General features: G+C 37.3%; 1 protein-coding gene across 4 annotated transcripts in view; it reads left to right on the forward strand.

The window, feature by feature from the left end:
- LOC141454021 (uncharacterized) overlaps window positions 1–21927 on the forward strand; it is a 301530-nt gene that overhangs the window by 128127 nt on the left and 151476 nt on the right. For 3 of the 4 annotated variants that reach the window (XM_074127764.1, XM_074127767.1, XM_074127766.1), the window contains exon 4: window positions 14016–15100. In XM_074127764.1, coding sequence (XP_073983865.1) covers window positions 14016–14190 — 175 coding nt within the window. In that variant the 3' untranslated portion in view covers window positions 14191–15100. The remainder of the gene's footprint in view (window positions 1–14015; window positions 15101–21927) is intronic. The other variant, XM_074127765.1, reaches the window with a different exon arrangement.

The following is a 21927-nucleotide window of genomic DNA, read 5'->3' on the forward strand; positions in this document are numbered from 1 at the left end:
TAAAGGTTGTTCCTCTATTGAGTTGTCGCCGGAAATAAGCTTTTTAAAGTCCCCTAAATCGAAAAAATATTGAGCGGGTGGACAGCGTGACTAGAAATCGACAAAATTTCTGTTCAGCTAATCGGAAGGGCCATTTCAATAAATCGAAATTTCAATCATTCTTCCCATCTGGGCGTATGGAATAGAGCTGTAGGGTTCAACCAAACGCTCCAATCTCCGAAAGGAGTCTAATCTCTTCAATCTAAAATACTTCGAACTATTTGTAAACGCTCCATTTTATGTCTTTAACCTGGAGTATACACACTGACCCCTTAACATTCCTTTTGTCACACAAGTCGCTGAAAAAACGATACAAGAAACTTCATTTCAACCTGCAACCTCATATAAATCCTCTAGCTCAAAAATCTAACTTCAAGAACTCTTCCTGATAACCCGGACAAGACGTCTTAAAAGAGACAGTGGCCTCGTGATCTCCTCTCCTAGTGAAGAGATTAGTCTAATGTTTTGGGAGTGTTACCACTGAGGTAACTTCTTCACTCGTTTGTATTTACCATTCATTTCTATCATTGTTACCCATTGATCCTAACAAAGTTGCAATGAATTGAGTAATTGCTTGACGAAGCGCTTGTATTAGAAGTAGAAGTCTTAGAAAAACATCTGGATTTTCCTGTGGCAGTTTTCTTCTGGACAATGATCGCCCTGAAAGGCCCATTTTTGTTAGTTGGAAAACACTTCCGAGTTAATCGCAAAAATTATAGGGAAATCAGAGGCGGTTTAGTTTACTATTCTAATCGACGAATTCCAGCTAGAATCTTAATTTCTGGAACAAAGAAAACTAGATCTACTTATTCAGTAAAATAGAACTTGTTCTTGAGTTATTCTATTCGGACGTACATATACCACTTTCTTGTTACTTTTAGTGGCAATGCGCTGATTTTAGCACAAATGAACAAATAATACTTGTTACTTTTTCTTTTGTAATCAACGTAGAGCCTAAACGCGCGGATGGATTTTTAGGAATGAGGTACCATTCGATTTGGAATTTCATGTAGATTGGTGTTTTAGGGGTTCCAACGCTGTTCATCAAATGGGAGAGGAGTTAGCCCCTAAAATATATGTAAGGCCGCCTCCAAAAATTGCTAAATTACTCTGTAAATCTTAGCCCGAATTTAAAAATAATTTTGGCAGAGCAGTAATGAATGGGTTAGGGCTTCCTTAAGTAAATATTAAAGGGCCAATTCTCCTGTATATTTTCAGAACTCAGTGAACGGAATTAGTTATTTTTTCTGTTGCATCGTCTTTAAAGGTTTTTTTTTTCTTTTTATGTTTAAAAGTTCATCAAATCGGCCAAACTTTTATTTTATTATATCTTTTTTGTCTCAGCAAAACGCCAGTATCATGTCAAAGCCACTGATAAAGGTAGTCACATCCATACCCAGGGCCGGATTTAGATGAAAAGAGGTCCTAGGCTATTCCACTTATGAGGCCCTTTCACCCTTTCGCGTTGATCTTAACCAATATATTTTTATGTTTGTTTATTAGTCATATGCGTAGAATTTCTCCTTATTTTCGGTTCAAAGTTTTAGTGTTCACTGTTTTTTGGAATAGTGTAATTTTAATTTTGCTAACAATTTGAATGTAGGCCACTCTTGATCTTGAGGCCCTAGGCTGAAGCCTAGTTAGCCTATAGGAAAATCCGGTCCTGACCATACCGAAAACGTTTAAATAAAATCATATTTCATAAAAAGATCATATTTCCTTCTTTTTATTTTTTGGCTCTTCGTATGGACCGTGTAGCAGCTTCAATGCTCCACATCTCTGATTAACTTTTTCTTTAATATTTATCTTTTATTTTATTTTTTTGTGAGGAAAAAAAATAAAAGATTGTAACAATGTCAAACCACCATGGGTTTACAAATTATAAAACGCAACAGGATACTGGTGGCAGTTGTTATCCCTAGTTAAAGGGATGAACACCAGAACTCTCTCCCTAGCTAGCCTTTGCTCCATCCTCACTTCGCCACACCATTCCCTTGACGTCAACATCGCTAAAGGCAAATCCATATTGAAGTCACGTACATATAATGTCCTGTACAGTGTGGCCCCTCCCCCACCACCGCCACTCACGTACAATCCTCGGCTAAAGCATGTTACGACAATTAAGGATCTGGTTTCCACAAACCGGATCTCTTCCCAAACACAAACACACGCACACGCACACCATTTTAGCGCCTCTCTCCCTCTTTCACGCGCCCAGCCAAAACCACTTCCTCTTTGTACTCAAAGAGCACTCGTGAGTATTACCACCACTATTGGGAATGCCCCTCTCTATGCGCCAGGACTGGCGAAATCCCTGCTATTTCTGCAGCATAACTGTTGGTAATTCCGTCGGATATCTGCTACTCAAGCGGCTATATGTACACACATACTCGTACACACACACACACGCACGTCTACAACTTCCGTATTTAGATACAATCAACAACTTATATGAATAATCAACAGTAATAATCATGCTAATTATACACTGTTAGACCATACTATTAGTTTGGTTAGTGTATCGATTTGTATTCGATATCCCTGACCATACAATTATATTGTATTTATTAAGTAGATGTACGTGCTCAAATATGATGCATTAGTTAATCACATATTTTAATTGCTACTTTCAGCTTTAGGAAGAATCGATGATTTAATATTTTTTCGGGAGTTGTAATTTTTATAGGAAGCGTAGATTTTTCAGATCAAATAAATCTGTACTTCCTCATCGACCAAGTCGACATTCACTTAATGCAATTATTAAAACTGTTTCCGGTAGGACAGCTGTATAAGGGTTAATCATCCAATAAGTGCATGAAAAAACGTCACTTTTAAAAACACCCAACTTTGACAATTTTTTTTTTCCTCTTTTTCTATAAAAGATGAAAATTCCCAAATCTTCGTTTATAAGGGTAATTTTTTTTGCTACGTCACAGAAAACTAAGATTTCGAGAGAATCGGTGCCAAAAAAAGGGGTAAAAACGGTATTTTCGAGAATCGGAAACTTCCTTTTTGGTTCTTGTTTTGTTCTTGTATTCCAAGTCAGTAAAAAGATTCATTGATCCTAACGGAGCGTTGCAATGAATTGAGTAATTGCTTGACAAAGCGCTTGTATTAGAAGTGGAAAAGTCGTAGGATTTTCCTGTGGCAGTTTTTCTTCTGGACAACGATCGCCTGAAGGGCCCCTTTTTTGTTAGTTGGAAAATACTTCTGAGTTAATCCGCAAAAATTTTAGGGAAATCAGAGCGGTTTAGTTTACTATTCTAATCGACAAATTCCAGCTAGAATCTTAATTTCTGGAACAAAGAAAACTAGATCTACTTGTATACAGTACAACCTCGATTAACCGGGGATTCTGATTAACTGGGATCATGTTGAGTCATCATAAGAACACCTCGGATCGGCGCCGAAACAAAAGTTAATTTTCGGTGGCGACTGGAAAAATTTTGTCTTCCAATGTAAGATAATTGTAGGCGTGGCAGCAACTCTTTTATACCTGATTTTCTTGAAGGGTCATTATGTATGTATGTATGCAATATGTGTGAAAACCTAAAATATGGTGCAATTAGTACTGAATTTCTTGAGATATACCACGGTCTTACAAAAGAAGTGTCGTAAATGGTTGATTTTCAACTTCACAGTTATATGTAATATTTTTATGGATAATTAACCTGCATTATTTTAATCTTCCCAGAGAGAGCAGCCTAATCTCAAGCTAGTCTTCAGTCTTAATCAGTACCGTCCTACAGGAAACATCTTTCGTTTGCCCCTTTCCGTCGAATGTTTATTTCACTTACGCAATGGAATCCGTTAAGAAAACTGGTGCTAAACGTACGAATGTACTATGTAATACTGTGTATTCGGTTTAACCGGGATTTCAGTTTTCCGGGCTGGGTATAGCCGGAGGTCAGCCTGGTTAATCCAGGTTGTTCTGTAGTAAAATAGAACTTGTTCTTGAGTTATTCTATTCTGACGTATACCACTCTCTTGTTCAGAGAATATTTCGCCATTTTTTTCTGCATAACATTTTCCTTGTTGCCTTGCCAAAATACTGGTGAATACCTTGCCAAACATTTCAATCGTACCTTGTCTTAGTTGAATGAGTATACTTAAACTAAGAATTGATGTCTTCAATCCGCGTGGATGTTCAACATTCAGGCACTTTTTCCACAGCTTCTAAAAAAGAAGCAAAACTAAAATTGCTTTAAAAGAGGAAGTTATTGTCTTTTCCGCGCGCAGGTAGAACCTAGAATGGGGCCCGCCGAACTGACAAAAGTAATTACATCACAACTTTATCGATTTAACTTCCAATGAAACTATTACATTTAACTATTGTACATTCATCATTATTGGACCATATACGAGTTGATGAACTGCAGTGGCTGTCGTCCGCTTTAGGGTCACTTTAGTTTGCAGTGGTTTAGAGTGGCTCTCCATACACAAATTTACATCTATTATTTGATTAAAGCACGTCCAGACATATTAAACACTCATTTATAGAGCTTTTATTGATTTGATCAATAGATCGGCCACAATTCATTAGTAACAGACTTTAACAAGCTTAGCACACCCACTGTTATTGCTGTTGAATCTGGATGCTTATTGGTTAGGTCTTTTTGGTTCATTGGAGTTTTGATTTTTAAATAATTTTAATCTCCGCACTCCTTCCCGAGGCTTAAAACTAGTATATCCGGTGAAAACTTGATATCTAAAAGCTGAAAAGATCGCAATACTTCCTCTTAGTACCGGAAGAGGAAGTGGAAATCATAATAAATAAACAATAAATAACTTAAGACTGTAAATCAAATACAATAAAGTTGGTATTTTATACCAGAAAAGTTTTCATACCAAAAGTTAAGAAAATTCCAGACAATACCCATTAGGGGTGGTTGGTGGAGGAACGGGATGCTTTCTTAACCAACCCTAGGACGGTACAGGGAAACTCACAAGACTGAGTTTTCATATCTTTTCAACAAAAAAAAAAGTCTTAAGCTAAACTCTTAATACTTCTAGCAGCCCACAAGTATTTAGAATTTATATTCATAAGTGCGTGTACAGACATGTATAAACGTGAATATGTTTGTTTATTTGAGTGCTTTTTCCTTAAAAACTTCTGTTAAAGTACAGTTAAGTACTTCTTAAAGCTAGAATGTAAAACGCTATCGTTCAAGTTTTATATCCTTTTACGTACAGTGGATATGCATTTAAAATGGAACGTGGATTTCAGGAATCTTTCATAATTTAATTAGGAGATATAACTCTTAATTATAATACTTTCAGCTTGCAGCAGTTTTCTTGAAATGAAATTACCCTTTGGGGGGGGGGGCGAGTAGGTGTAATTACTTTTTTTATAATTCTCGTCTTAATTTAATTTTATATATATTTTTTTAAAAAGTTATTTTTATCTTACAAATTTTTAAGTGTTTATTTTTTTTTTTTAAAAAAAAAATAGAATTGGCTTACAATCGTAAAAACGTAATGGCTGGCTAAATTCTGACAGCTTTAAGCTCTGGGGTGACCTACCGAGACTGAGATCTGTTTCCTTATTGAGGCGTTTCCAATCCAGAGGATATCCGGAAAAAAAGCTTTTACCTAAAACGTTAAAGTATCTATGATTCTGTAAGGAGTTGAATTGTTACCACAGCCTGGTGGGACTTGATTTTGGGAGTGGCTTAAAACATTACTAGTAATAGGGTGTAACCGAAAAATGGTAGTGACCCTTGGACTGCCAGACAGGCGTGTTGTTTACCGCTAATGAATAAGAAATTCATTCCGTGCGGTTCTTTCGGCCGGGCCAGTGCTTCGATTAACCGTAAGTTACGAAACTCTTATTCTTATTATTACGATTTTGTATAGAGTTTTCTCTCTTATCCATTATTTAAATAATTAATTTGTTGTATACCTTTTCCTTTTACATCATTTTGGTTTGCACCAAAATTTTCTATTATTTTAAGTTGTGTGTTCTATTAAATAAAGTTATTCTTTTGTACGAGTAGAGCACACTAGAGGATCTTATTTCGCTTCCTGTCGCCTGCTCCTCTCCGGATTGAGCGATCCCTCCAGAGGCGCCCTTAAGGGTATATTTTGTTTGGGGCTGGTTAGGGCTATCTTCTCTGATAGCTCCGGCTATCTGGCGCCCGTAAGGATACCGTCCCCCCTCTCACCCCTAGCCGGTAACAAGGGGGAACGAGTATAACTATTTTGGTCACAATGTTATGTTTAATCACCTCAAAAAATAAAAATAAATAAAAAAAATTATAACTTAAATAAATTTACTGGAAAATTTCTTCAGAATTGTGAACAAGAAGACGCAGGAATTATAAGTAATTAAACAGAACAGGATACGCAATGTGTTATTGGGTAAAGGATTCCCAGGAAGTGGAATGGGACGCGTGGAACTAACTAAAAATATTTCCCTAAAGAAGGTGATTTGGTGTCCACCATGTCCAGCAATGGGGGTTCATTGACTGGAATTCGGCCCTTAGCCTCTTTGTTACTTCCTTTGATTGTTCATCTCTCGGATGAATTGGATTTAGTTGAATGAAGTGAAATGAAAGGAATTGGGTAACATGAATTTTAGTTTTTTTCTTTTATCCATTGTTAGTCTAGTTCCAGTTGATGTAGTTTATTGAAGCAGGGCTCTCTCTCATCAGGGAAGACAAAGCAACAAAATATTGCTGATTATAGCAAACATTATTTATGAGCTTCGGCTCTAAGCTGTTCGCAACAAAGCTGTAGGCACTTTGATCCCAGAAGCTTTATCCATAACAGGAAATTGAATAGCTTAGGACTGTACAGGAAGCTTTCTAAGAACTAAAGCTTACTGTGCACTCTGTAATCCTGGTGTGTCTTTTCTAAGCTCAGCAAAAGTTCTCGAGCCTGACTCAGTGATCTAAGCAGAAATCGGTGATAAGGTTTCGTTTCTTAGTTTTTTTATTCGTTAAGTTTTTAGGCGCGTCAACATCTTATTGGACTCCCAGAGCTTCTAAGAAGAAGAAATCTACGTCCAACAGCTGGATTTCTACCCAGGATCCAAATTAATCCCTTCTATGGATAAGCTATCTTATTTTGACAACTAATTTATCTGTTGAGTTGAACATTCTTGTCACTTATAAGACGATCAATCATAGCCTAGGCGGAAGGACATCTCTTGTCTTTTAGCTCGGTAGTATGAACCACTTCTACGTTGCCACTACCGGATAGACATGCCTGATAATCTCGTTATTAAAGCTCAGAACACTTGATCAAAGTTGATATTACAAAAAAAAAAAAAAAAAGCTCCGAAAGGGACCAGTATTATTTTCGAATTCTCTTACCAAATTGAGAAAGGAAGTATCGCGATCGTGCCACATTTCAAACGGGAAATCTTTGTTATGGCGTTCTTTAACGAAAATGATGAAGTTTTTGTGCGAATGAATTTTTTGTTATTAAACGTACAAATTTTTTTATTATTTTTTATTTATTAATTTATTAAGAGGGGAATGTGAGGAGGAGAATATGAGTGGGAGAGAGGAGAGCTAGGAGAATAATGACGTTTAGGTCTTCAGCCTACTAGGAAGTCGCGGGGCCACTGGCGATTCAGTCGTCGAGGAGTATTGTTAGGGATGTCACAGGAGGCTAGAGACAGTATAAGAGGATTAGAGCTAGTAGAGAGAGCTGTATGGAACTTTTGATATTTAGTCTTCGTGGGTTGGTGTACGAAGTGCGTTGAGGTCGTTGTGAAGAGTGAGGTTTGTCACCGTAGAAAGGAGCGTCCAGCTATCTGTCGGCAGGAGTTTTGATTGAAATGGCCTGTAAAGTCCGTATGTTTGTAGGTTTGGCTGAACCCCCACAACTCTAGTCTTGTAAGACCACATAAGTTTGAGGATAGTATTGTGGTATTAAACGTTTGAATTCAATTGGCAATTTGGAGCGTCGTCCAAGTAGTCCTGTAAAGCAGTCTAGTGTGTGGGGTTCCACGAGAGTCGTTTTTCTATAAAGTGCCCAAGGTAGCGCACCCAGATCTGTACAAGGAAGAGGATTGCTGTTGTAGCTGACAGGTTGGACAGGAGCCCCACCGGAGAGTAAACGTGGCATTTCTGTGGGTTCAAATAAATTTTAGGCACAATTTTAATAGTTTTTCAGGACAAAAATGAATTCAGTTCAATAATATTATTGGTTGTAACAAATGTAACTAACACAAAACTCAACACCACCAAAATGTATTATATTTCCTGTGGGATAAACATCATCTCTGAATGGCTAAAAATATTAATTAAAACGTAACCGGATATTATGGGACCTAAAGTCAAAATAAATAAATATAAATACGAGCAACGTTGTTCTAATTAAGCAATCAAGGTAATAATATCCGAGAAAGATGTTCCACCTGTCTAGATTTTTTTTTTGTTTTATTTATCTGCCCAGGTTCCGGTAAATATTACATGTTATACAAATAAAAAATATATATTCAGATATTTTTCAAATACAAATAAATGATGAGGAAGTCCTACATGGGCGCACATTGGGGGGGGGGGGTTACGTTTTGTTACAATACAAAAATAAATGATTAATGATTCCAGCCGCGGAGCCTTACCATTTCCCTATGCCATTCTCTGGATTCTCTCAATTCGTGTGTCACGGGAGGAGGGCGGGGAGAGGTTTAACATCTACCCTCAACAAAACCAGGATAGTGTAACCAAACCAACATACAGGTACCACCCACATATCCCTCTGCATAGTAACCACGTAGAGGTAAAATGTTGTCGTGTGTATGGCATTAAGTTTAAGGCTATCTCATGTTACATGCATTGTGGTTTGGCTATTCGTGAGTGTATTAGTGCATGAGATGAGAGAGAGAAAGAGAGAGAATATTACGTGTGCGCGTAGTTTCCTAAAAGTTAGTGCGTGAACGTGAGGAAGTAGAATTTGGAAGTATATTCTTTATCTTCATAGAAAATGCGCTTTCTGTCTCTTAACTCTGCAGAATTATGTCCCTAATGTGTTTTAACCAAGACATATATATATATGTACACAAAACACACTAATCCAGTTGAGGGAAGCCATCCACTACCTCCAAGAATAGCAAGAGAATAAAGGAAACTAAGGTAAACAACAGGAAGCCTAAAAAAAAGAAACCCATCACTAATGCCAAAAAGGAAAAAGATTGGTAGAAGCAAACCCATGGGTTATGTGCATTTGTTTCAATTCTCCTCCGCTAGTTTTTCCTAGCAGCGGCACTCTGGACCCACCTCCTCGTATCATCCAGGAAACTTGTGTGTACAACCTACCAACAAGCCGTGTGACTTCTCACTTTGTGAGAAAATTGAGGTCGAGCCCCAGTAAGGTCGTTCGAACAAAGAGACCATCCGTCGTTCTCTTTGCCGCGCCTTCTTCTTCTTCTTCTTCTTCTGCTAAAAAAGGCAAGTCACGTGTTGTTCTACTGCCATACCACTGAGCAGGAGGGGGAGGAGAAGAAGAAGTAGGAAGTCCTGTAAACGCGTGCGTGTCCCATCAGTTTGCCAACACAGTGACTTGGTATACTCCCTGGGAAACTACTCCAGTGATACCTTGGTTGGTGTGTACAAGTGGTAAGAGGATATAACATCCTGAAGGAACACCATCTCCCCCTACTGCCCCCGAAAGATCACCTTCCTTGTAAACTTGTACCAAAACAATTTCACTTTCAGGTGTAATAAATTTAACTCGTGTTTGTATGTGCTTGCACGGTTAAACTGCCTTTATTAGTGTAATAAAAAATTATTACACCTTCCTTTTTACACATATATTATTTATCTTATTCCACTATAAAACCACCGAACAAAACATTTTAATTACTTGAATAAAAAATAATAATAATAGTAATAATTCAATAAAACAGCAAAAATAGATACGTGAACAATAGGTAAAACTAACAGCAGAAAACAAGAAAAATTCATTTATACAAACCAATTTATCATTGATGTACCAATGAAATAAAGCGGCAAGATATTATTTATTAGATGGACAATTTAAATTGATTTCATTACCAGTTGCATGTTCTTTCAGTGAACCTTTTATGTTTGGTCCATTGTTTGGAAGAATAATATAACCATTGGTTTAGTTTTAATAAATTTAATTAAAAAGCAAAGGCCTTGGAGATACCTTAAAAATTAATCTATAAATAAATCAATAAACTCATGTTAACCATTAAAGATGTGGACCAGGGAATATAGGCTAGTACCGCAATACATCTTAGCTTTGCGGGTCTAGCCTCTAACCGCTCGACTACCGTGGCGACTAGCAAACATACTTTACTGCAAATTTCTCATATTAACCATTAAAAGTATAGACCGGGGAATATAGCGTAGTACCGCAATACATCTTAGCTTTGCGGGTCTAGCTTCTAACCGCTCCACTACCATGGCGACTAGCAAACATATTTTACTGCAAATTTCTCATATTAACCATTAAAGGTATAGACCGGGGAATATAGCCTAGTACCGCAATACATCTTAGCTTTGCGGGTCTAGCCTCTAACCGCTCGGCTATCGTGGCGACTAGCAAACATACTTAACTGCAAATTTCTCATATTAACCATTAAAGGTATAGACCGGGGAATATAGCCTAGTACCGCAATACATCTTAGCTTTGCGGGTCTAGCTTCTAACCGCTCCACTACCATGGCTACTAGCAAACATACTTTACTGTAAATTTCTCATATTAACCATTAAAGGTATAGACCGGGGAATATAGCCTAGTACCGCAATACACCTTAGCTTTGCGGGTCTAGCCTCTAACCGTAGCGCCTAAATAAAGCCTAAGTGAGAATAAAATTAAAAAATTTGTAAACAAATGTACAAATACCAATAAATATTGGTGTTAATGAAAAAACTCGTAGATAATTATGTTTTTTGGGGGGAATTTTTTGCTGAATTTGGTTGAAAATTTAAGTATGCAGCCTAGAGAGTATGTTACTATTGCGTAAGTTCGAGATATCTTTAAAAACAATCGGGAAGATCATGATTTCAACATGGATTGAGGTAGAATCAGCCCGATTTCATGAGCTATAGCCCAATTTTTTTTGTACTTGTTCCAGTTCATTTTATTATGGACCACCCTGTATGGAATGTATAATTTTTGGAAACAAGTACTATATTAATGATAAGAACAAGGTGAAATTTCAATTAGAAGTATAATCAGTAGAGTTGGTTTGCATGTAGTAGGGTAGATTGGGGAATGGACGAACGGAATTGGAACTAGTAGTGGCTCCCCTTTAGCCCCCTACTAACTTGGTTGTTCCAACTCCTGGACACAGAGCTCTGGAGCCACTATTGCAGGTTTATATGACTATAGTAACTAGTGTGCAGTATGTGCCCGTATCTATGTTGTGTTGTAAATTGCAGCGGCCGCCCCCAGCTAGCTAGCTACTAGTGGATGATGTTGTTGCCGCTATGTTGTCGATGCTAGTAGCCTAGGAATTAGTATTCACTATTCCGTCCTGTACAATGGAAATTAGGAGGTTAGCTGGGGCTGCCCTTTCCCTTGACCAACTCTATGAACTACGACAAGCTTCATTTCAGAACCTTCTACTCCTCTCTCTCTCTCTCTCACCCACCACGGCCTCCAAGCGACCTAGTTCGCATATAATAATGATGATGAACGTCATCATCATGCCCCTTGTTTCTACCCAACCCTTTTACTTATTAAAGGGACCTGTAGGGCTAGTCACTTTGACCACAACATCTCGTTCAATATATTACTTGAAGACAAACCCAACTAATTTATTAGTTTTAAACATAGACCTAATTAAGGAAATTACTTCCTCCAATTTCTCGTAAAAGGAAACATTGCAATAGATTGATATTTCCGGAAAATTACTTAGAATTCAAAATTTTTTCACTATTTTCACTGAAGGTAATCGACGGTTTAAGTAATTAAAGTAAGAGTAGTTTGTGAATGAGTGGATTTCAAGGGATATTTTTGGAATAAAATTTAGTGTACCGGGATTTGGCTGGGTCCAGAACAATAGGGATTTTTAGGGCACTAACTTTCTCCGTTGGGGGAAGTGGATTAGCCACTTCTTCAGGGAATTTGACGTCCCTGCGGGTATCCCCAGTCTAACAACATGAATATGAGCAACATATACAGTTACACCCCAACAATACATTTACCCAGTACACATAGGGCATCATAGTCATCTGTACAAGGTGGGGGCTTATTAGCTCGGAACCGTTGTGTGCAGATTGTGGTCAGGATGAGGAGGAGACGGCCTCTCTCACTGGCTGTTCGATTGCGTTTGCAATCGAGCGGTTGCCATATGAAACCTTTTGATCTTTGAGCCCAAAGGAGATAGTAGCACAAAAAGAACTAGTAGGGAAAGCCCTTAACCTTATTAATAGGGGAGGTTTCATCTACTAGATCCAAAGGGAGCTGGCACAATAAACCTCTTTTGGCTGCGGTGCCGTAGGGCATAGGTCCCGTCCCGCTATTGTAATCTAATCTAATCTACTATAATTTTCAAAATTTTTATTGCACATTACTTTGAAATGACACCCTACAGCATAGTCTAACCCTAATAATTATCTGAGACTGGAGAAGTGGATTTTCGAAATTGGTGTTGGTCTCTCTCTTTGTAGTTTTCTTAAGGATATTTTCAGTTTGGAAAATCCAACATAATCGCATTAGACTATTTCACTAGCGATAAGGGAAGGAAAATTATTGGAAGGTTGGGCGCAACAGATCTTTTAAGGGAACTTTTTAAAGACAGTTCTACGCAACTGTCTTCTCTTCATTTTCATAATACCTGATTTCCAATATTACCTTCTAAGAGGCGAAGTATCACATTAAGTATCACAGGTGGCAGAAGTACCTGTGCAAGTTGTACTAGGTTGAACTGGCTAAAGAGACAGGTGGGCAGTTCTTCGACCTCATTAGCGACAAAAAAAAAAAAGTAGTTTAAACTGAGATCCGATTCTCAACAGGTTTTAGGATATAGTGGCTATTCCATATATTTTATTCTGACGTAGATGTAGGCGTTAAACGATCACTCATGTGGACCACAAGGGGGATTTTGGGTAGAGGGGGCAATTTTAGCCTCCTCTCTTCACTTAATCCTCAAGCCAACCCTACCTCCTCGCGGTGTGGTCTGGACATCTCGCCTACTTCAATTTCCAGAGTGTGAATCCCCCCGTTGGTTTGTTTTTTGTTTCTATTTGCGAAGATCACGAACTTTGACTAAACAAACAAAACTTCAAAAGATTCTCTGGAATTAAGGCGGGATGGCTAACAGGGCTCTGGCGTCTAGGGTGGAGGGCGAGAGTCAGTAGCAAAAAGCAACTTATCTCTCTACAAAATCCCTGATTATCCCTAATTACTATTCAAGGCCTAAAGTAGTTACGGCTATTCTCTGCTTCAATATGTTCACGTTCGCTGAACATCTTAAGGAAGTTTCCCTGCCTCGTTTTAGGGAATTTGAAGGCAATTCTTTTGCCACTTGAGCCTTACTTCAAAATTTTAACCAAATAAGTCAAGTATCACCCTTCACTTCTGGGTGAAGTTTAAATAAAAAAAATTTTAACAACTTAGGATTAGCCTAAGCTAACCAAAGTCCCCCAAACAAAGTTTCATAAAAGGGAATAATCTACCTTTTTAGGTTCCCTAGAAGAACTTGAATTAACCAATTAACCAATTAGATTAAAAAGAGATCCGTCAAAATTAATCCAATTTAGTTTAAATATTTCTGTTTTATTGACGGAACTTCCTGAGGCGTAAAGTTAGTGGTAAAGTATTGCGGAACCTCTACAGGAAAGGAAATCCTAAGAAAAGTGATTTGGAAATTTAATTTTCCGTCATAATTTTCTTATTACCCATCAATACCAAACACTATGCAAGAATAGTTTATTGGAAAAATGCATAAATTGAACAGCACTTATCAAACTTAAGCGTAATTCTGTTTCTATATTGTTATTTCTGTCTAATCTGTTAAATTAAATAAAATTCTGTTTTTATTGTTACAGGACGCGCGGAAATGTTAAAATTCCCCGGAGTGCGGGATTAAAATCTCTGGGAGTGCTTGTCGGGAGTTCGGGATCGGAGTGCGGAAATGTTGAAATCCCCGGGAGTGCGGGAGTGTTAAAATCTCCGGGAGTGCTTATTGTCGGTAGTTCTTACTCTTTATTAAGATGGAGGTGATTACTTTTAACCTGTGCGCTTAAAAATAAAGTAATAAAATGCTCCGGTTATTTTCAAAAAAAAAATCCGTCATTAACAGTAAATACGTCACAGTTTCATTTCCCTTTAAAATCTTTTAAACTGTGTCCAGTGTCCAGTGCTGATGACGAGCTGTAGAAGACATCGATGGATATGTATCTGCAAGTGTTTGGTGCATATCCCAGCCGAGAGCTAAATAAGGTAGGGCGAGGAATTAATTATGTGGTCCATATTAATGATTCTTAACTCTTTTTAACTGCCATTCTTCGGGATGGCACACTACTCCTGCCACAGATCTAATAATAACTCTGCCTATAATAATTATAATTCCAATTATTTTGCTTGCATGAAAAAAAATGGCACTAGTCATTTCAGAAAAATTAATGGAATTATAATTAATTAAACATTAATATGGCCACTATTAATATCCTCCTTCGGAACTTCAAGTCCAAGTAGAGCAGACCAGGTTAGTCCATTTCTGCATGTCTAATTTGCATGTTTTTTCTCTTTTTTATCATTTATATATTTTGAAATGTATGCGTATGTCTTTGTCGGGTTTTAATTTTCAGCAGTTTCAGGGACGATTTTAACCGATAAGATGCTGATACCGACAGATTTAAGTTGGTTATCGCCCCTCCATTGGACTCTTTTATAAGCTGCGTAAATCTGACAGTGTACCGCATGGTACCTCAAGAAACCAGAAGAAGCTGGATGTACTTTCTACAGCTGCTATGTTCAGCCGGACTTCCAGTAACCCAGTATCATCTTCTGGAGGACGTCTTCAACATAGTTCTACTCTTCCATCTTCTGGAGGACGTCGTTGCTCTTCTTATCCACCTGTCTCTTTTACTTGGATTCTGTTTAAGGGATCAAGTCATCACAGTCTTGCCAGGTAATTTCCGTACATTTATCTGATTGGTTCCGCCTTTCGTAACTGTCTCCTATCTATACCTTACTTTGGATTAAAATATGAACTTAGAAAAATATTCTAGGTTTTTCAGATTTTCTTGAAAATAATAAACTTCTACGGTTCATTTAAATCCGGGCTCAATTAATTCATGTAAAAACTTGAAGAACTATACCGTTTTTCTTAAGTAAATAATTGATTCATAACAGTGAAGCATCAAGTAAAATAAATAAGCATTAATAAAGTACATTAATAAAGTAATAAGTGGTACCAGAGACGGTAATTCAATGGAATAAAAGAACTGCGGAGTTAATAGAAGGAGATGGAGAAAGAAATATAACAATGGCAGAAGTTATACGAGTGTGTAAAGGCGGAGGTTTCATAAACAGCCGGTGGGTCTCTTAAATGGTTTGGAAACTGTGGGTCTTAAAATGGTGGTGGGCGAATATTTAGGATAGAGTTGGGTGGCCAAGTGGTAAAAGGTGTTTGAGGTGGGGGTGTGCATGTTGTGACAGGTATAAAGTCGTGACAGTTTAGTAGAACTTAGAACACCAATACAGTAACCATTTCTTTTCTATCCAATTTATCATTACGGGCAGCGTACTCCAGAATATTGTATGAATAAGGAGCCACTTCTTTATTTTCCTATAAAAAGGAGAGGATGGTTATAAGTTTGAGGGAGCATAAAATAAATAAATAAGTTTAAATATTTACTATCTAATATAAACAGCCTGTCAATCTAAATATTCTTAACTAATACATAAATTCTCCCTTCTTTACACAGGGTGATCCACTTAAAACGCACCAATCGCTAATAACTTTTTAGGGAAAGCGGAAATCCGGAAAAACCCCATTAAATAAAATACATGCTTTTTTTTTGTTTAGTTTTCAAATTTTCCACCCCCCGATGCTGTATCTTCTTCATTTCTTACGGAGTTACGGCCAAAAAAAACTGATCAGGATTTCATAAGGACCTCTGGTTTTTAACAATGATTATGAAAACTACATAAAAAAATGACTTTGACCCCGTTTCGATATCCCTAATATTTGTCGAGATATTTAAGATCAAAGTTATAATTTTATCTTATTCGTGATCGGTTTTCAATATTGATTTTCCACCAGAAATACACGCTTTGGGTGGTCCTCTGATTGCAAAAAAATGTTATTTTTGGCGCAAAGAACAGAAATACGAGGGTCGTTTGAAAAGTCCGTGCAAAAATAAAAACTACTTAATTTTTGGGGGTAAACCTTTTTTATTTTTCAACATAGTCTCCTTTTAGGCTTATACACTTCGTCCAACGCTGCTCTAGTTTGTTGATCCCTTCCGAATAATAGGATTTGTCCAAGTCTGAAAAATAGCCATTCGTTTCTGCAATCACCTCCTCGTTTGAATAAAATCTTTTTCCCGCCAGCCATTTCTTCATATTGGGGAACAAATAGTAGTCCGAGGGAGCCAAGTCTGGAGAATAGGGGGGATGTGAAACGAGTTGGAACCCTATTTCCATTAATTTTGCGACCACAACTGCTGAGGTGTGAGCTGGTGCGTTGTCGTGATGGAAAAGGACTTTTTTGTGGGCCAATCGTGGGCGTTTTTCTTGCAGCTCGGTTTTCAAACGGTCCAATAACGATGAATAATATGCAACTGTAATAGTTTTACCCTTTTCCAGATAGTCCATGAGGATTATTCCTTGCGAATCCCAAAAGACAGTCGCCATAATCTTTCCGGCCGAAGGAACGGTCTTCGCCTTTTTTGGCGCAGATTCCCCCTTGGTAACCCATTGTTTAGATTGTTCTTTGGTTTCAGGAGTGTAGTGATGTATCCATGTTTCATCCACAGTGACGAAACGACGCTTAAAGTCCTGCGGATTCTTCTGGAACAGCTGCAAACCGTCCTTGCAACACTTCACACGATTTCGTTTTTGGTCAAAGTGTGAGCAATCGCGGCACCCATCTTGCGGATAGCTTTGTCATGTCCAAATGTTGATGCAAAATATTATTTACCCGTTCATTCGAGATGCCCACAGCACTAGCAATCTCACGCACCTTCACTCTTCTGTCATCCATCACCATATCATGGATTTTATCAATGATTTCTGGAGTAGTAACCTCAACAGGGCGTCCAGAACGTTCAGCGTCACTTGTGCCCATATGGCCACTCCGAAAATTTTGAAACCACTTATAAACTGTTCTAATTGAAGGTGTAGAGTCACCATAATGTTTATCAAGCTTCTCTTTAGTCTCCTGAGGCGTTTTGCCTTTCATAAAGTAGTGTTTAATCAACACACGAAATTCTTTTTCGTCCATTTTTTGAAAATCACTCGACTTCCTCGATTCAAACGAATGCCAAACACAAAGAAATAGACCGATCTGGCTGAAACTTAGTGTGTGTTCTTCCAAGAGATGCTACTAACTAAACATAACCTCGATACGCGCCAGTAGTGCTATCTCTCTGACTTTGCACGGACTTTTCAAACGACCCTCGTATAAGTCTCGAACTATCTATGCATTACAGTTAAACTAAGGATGAGATATTCAAGGAATGAAATATTAAATAAAGTAGCGTCAAACAAATAATTGAAATAAAATCTTTATAAGCAAGAGAACTGACGTACGGACACGGAAGTCCGGCTATTTCACCTTTGTACAAAGCTATATCCTATCTTAGCCTTCCAAATATGGGTGACAGGTGATGACACATAATATGACGTATTGGCAGCTGATCCTGACGTAGTGATATCTATCTATTTTGGCCCAAAATCTTAACTTAACATTCCTAAACAGTAACCTGAATAATGGTATTTTAGATAATTTTATTCTACATTAGAATCTATTTTGTGACACAGGAAAATCTAAAAATTCTCAAATTTTACTGGATTTTTTTCTCAATCCATTACTGATTCTCCCAGGATATGTTCTCCGAAGACTGAGCTTGGAATGAAATATTGATCAGCATAATGCAGAATGAAGCTAATTAGATCTTTTCTTGGTTGAAAATTATCCTTGAATCAGAAATTAGATCAGCTAGTACCTTTTTGAAATTAATTGCATTTGTGCCGCTAACCAAACAGAAGTCGATAATTGAATTGCATAAATATCCAGCGTTGAATGAATTAGATAGATCGATAAGACTATTTCCAATTAAGGGAAGCTAGCTTATTTATTTATTTATTTTTTGGAACTACCTGGAAAATAAATATTCTAATAAATGCTTAATTTTAATTAATGGGACGTGCTTTTAACAATAAACAGATGCTGTAAATTAAGTTCCATTATAGTGATTATAGTTGTATTAACTTCCTTGGAGCGTAGTCACAGATCTAAAGACCGCAAACGTTCCCAGCATCCGATACTGTACTCACCCTTGATTGCTGTAACCTTCACGATCTAATCAATTCGTGCCTACAATTAATTTTTTCTAGCTGAACTTATTTTAATTACATTATCATAGAATTTATTTGCTTGTGCGTCTTTGACGTGAAAATAGAAAAAAAAAAAAAAAATTTAAGTAATGACTGTCGCCCTTTAGAAATTATGGAATTCGAAAATAGTGACATTACTGGATTCCTACGGGAAGATCACGGGTTCGAGAATCCAGCTTCAGGCCCTTAGATTTTCTTTTCCTAGGAACCTCTTACGGTTCTACTGTCCTGGTGATGGACAGTAACGAGAGAATACTATCCAGAAGTCGTTAGTGTACCGAAAAAAAAAGCTCTGGGCGCCATTGATGTGCCTCAAATTAAAATTAAAATAAAAAACATGATCTGGTTTTGAACACTTCAGGGTGAAACGGTACCAGTTTCTTGCAATAGCACTTCAAACGGAAGTGGCCAAATACTTCTTCCACCCGGAAAACCTTGTTCTAAAATGAATTTTCTTCTTGTATTCATCTTCTTGTATTAATCTTCTTGTATTCATCTTCTTGTATTAATCTTCTTGTATTAATCTTCTTGTATTCATCTTCTTGTATTAATCTTCTTGTATTCATCTTCTTGTATTCATCTTCTTGTATTCATCTTCTTGTATTCATCTTCTTGTATTCATCTTCTTGTATTCATCTTCTTGTATTCATCTTCTTGTATTCATCTTCTTGTATTCATCTTCTTGTATTCATCTTCTTGTATTCATCTTCTTGTATTCATCTTCTTGTATTCATCTTCTTGTATTCATCTTCTTGTATTCGGTCATCTTGTTCTATTCATTCTACATCACAGTAGCTATGCAACGCAAATTTGCTGTAGCTCACTTGCTTAACGCACAGCCGGAAATAGATTTTCGCTAGTCCTAAGATAATGAACTGAATCTTCTGCAGTATTTTTTTTACCATTTATTGGATATTGCCTTCCAGCATCCATGTTACATACAACATAATTGTCTTTCCAGGATAATTGTCTTTTCTTTGACATCCATTTTGCTTTTTGCTTTTTTTTCTTTTTTTTCAGGTGAAACATTCTTTCTAGTTGAAAATTCTTTTGATGTATTTAAATAAAAGAAATTGAAAATTTCGAGAGAAGAGGCTCGAAATTAAATGAATTTAAAGAGAGAAAGTTTGTTACAGAGAGGTGTTGTGATTGGCTGAAGGTTGTACAGGTACGGAGAGTAGTTTGGCTGATGGTTTTTGGTTGGTTCGTGTGAACGTTTGTGTGTGTGTATGTGTGTATGTGTGTATGACAGTAAGAGGGAGAGAGAGAGAGAGAGAGAGGGGAAAAGAGGGATACGGGATCGTGGCACAGCTGGCGGAGTGCAAAATTCAAATCTGAATTTTAACAACACCATTAATATCATTAGTCGACTGAATAGAAAGTCGTCTGTCAACAACATTAATAATGGCTCAAAGTGAGTGGGAGGGGAGGAGGGAGGATTTAGAGCGGAAGTTGATAGTGTGGGAAATGTAGGGCGCGAGATGATGCAGAGAAGTTTGGCGGCGGGAAAATGTGACACAGAAATCCATGGTTCCTTTACACTTCTAGGTTTCACGACAAACCTGGTGGAGTTTGATAGTTTCAGGGAAATTGGAGGTGAGGAGGGGGCGCGTAATAAACACAGAACAGCTTTGGGGAAGTCTCGTTAAGTTTGGTGATAACTTTTAAAGGGGCTGCTGGCTTCATCAAAGTCACCCTGATCTACTTTACCTTGTACTTGATCACGCTTGTCTCTAAGATAAGAGATTATGGAAATAGAATTATATCTTTTTATTCGTCCATCCGTAAAACACGCCGATGTCCCTACAGAATCACTGGAGATTGATGATGTCTTAGAATAGGATAGAATAAATCTTTATTATAATTTAAATATTCTTTATACAAAAAAAAATAAATATACGAAGTGTTAATGTACAAAACATTGTAACTTTCATAACAAGTAATAGTTTAGAAAAGTTATGATATGATGGATACAGAATGCAGGGAAATTGGAAGGAAAAAACCTGCAGATAGTGTAGAAAGTTAAAGAAGGATGTCTTTTGTGTCCTGTAGGGGTATAGAAGGATCTGTAGGAGGCTTTTTTCGGTTGAGTGGATTAGGATTATAGTCTAGAATAGTAAGGAGTTTCAGGAGACGATTTTGGATATAGGAGTGTGCCAGTTCTCCGTTGAGTGGGTCAATTTTAGTGCATCGTGGAGAGTCAGTAGCTAAGTCTGAGAAATTTGTTCTGTGTTGTCCCTGGAATGTCTTAATGTTAACTACTTACTACAAGTGCAGGTTCAAAGCGGAGCAGGCGTAGAGTAACATCGGCTTGATGGCCACTTTGTAAAGGATGAGTTTGTTGGGCATAGTCATTTTGGAGTCACGTGAGTGAAGAGGAAATAATAGTCTTACTAGTCCAATATGTATTGTGGTAATTTTTCCACAATTCCACGATTCCCAGACTTAGGCCTTGGAATTTATTTAATGGTTAATAAAAGAAATTTACAGTAAAGTATGTTTGCTAGTCGCCTTCGTCCACGACACCTAATTGGTAGTTGGACGTTAAGCCCCGCCTGAAAAAATAGGCGATTTCTTTACTTTACTTTAGTCTTGTAGCCCAGTTTGCCTTAGTTTTCCTTTGTCCAATAAGTAAGCAAGGCTGGAAGAGTCCAGCATCTACTTTAGTACTTATCACACTAATCATAATATCAAATAGGAAACAGAAGAATGGCAAAAGAACAACATCCTATTTAACCTGAAGCCAAGGTATTCTTCATCTTATCGCTTCTACTGGAATCTATGTACCAAGAACTATACAGTAAAACTGTTCTTCATCTGACACAAACCTGGGATTGAAACTTCAAATTATTTTTAATGTCATCAATTGACCTATTTTCTTTATCATTTTTGTGAATTACGAGTACATCACAGTGTTTCATCACTTAAGCATTACATAAAGAAAGGAACGCCTTTAAGGCCAAGTAGTGGAATCGATTCTCTTTATTCCACTTAATGTTCTAGCTTATGAGTACTTAGTCTATTCGTTCATCAAATCAATAGCTAACAAGTATCGGCCAAACTTGGCTCATCATTAACGAAATTAGAGGCACAACGTACATAATAAATTAGGTGACGAGGACGAAAGCAAATCCTTTATTAATATTTTTTTCTACCAAAAATAAATAAAAAAAAGTAGCTACACTGGGGATCTTTCACTTAGAAATCCACGCTTCATAACCACAGCACTTGCATACTTCCGTTAAAGACGCTCTAAACAAAATTTTATCCTCTCTCTCCCACCCCAAAGCCACAAAAGTGGAAATTACATTATTTGTGATTATAGAAAAACTATTAAAGGAAAATCGTTAAACGAAAAATTAAATCAATCAAAACCAAAGTTTTACTTCCGGT

Source organism: Rhodnius prolixus, unplaced genomic scaffold, assembly GCF_049639745.1.
Source record: "Rhodnius prolixus isolate KJV_2025 unplaced genomic scaffold, Rpr scaffold_9, whole genome shotgun sequence".
Taxonomy (NCBI): domain Eukaryota; kingdom Metazoa; phylum Arthropoda; class Insecta; order Hemiptera; family Reduviidae; genus Rhodnius; species Rhodnius prolixus.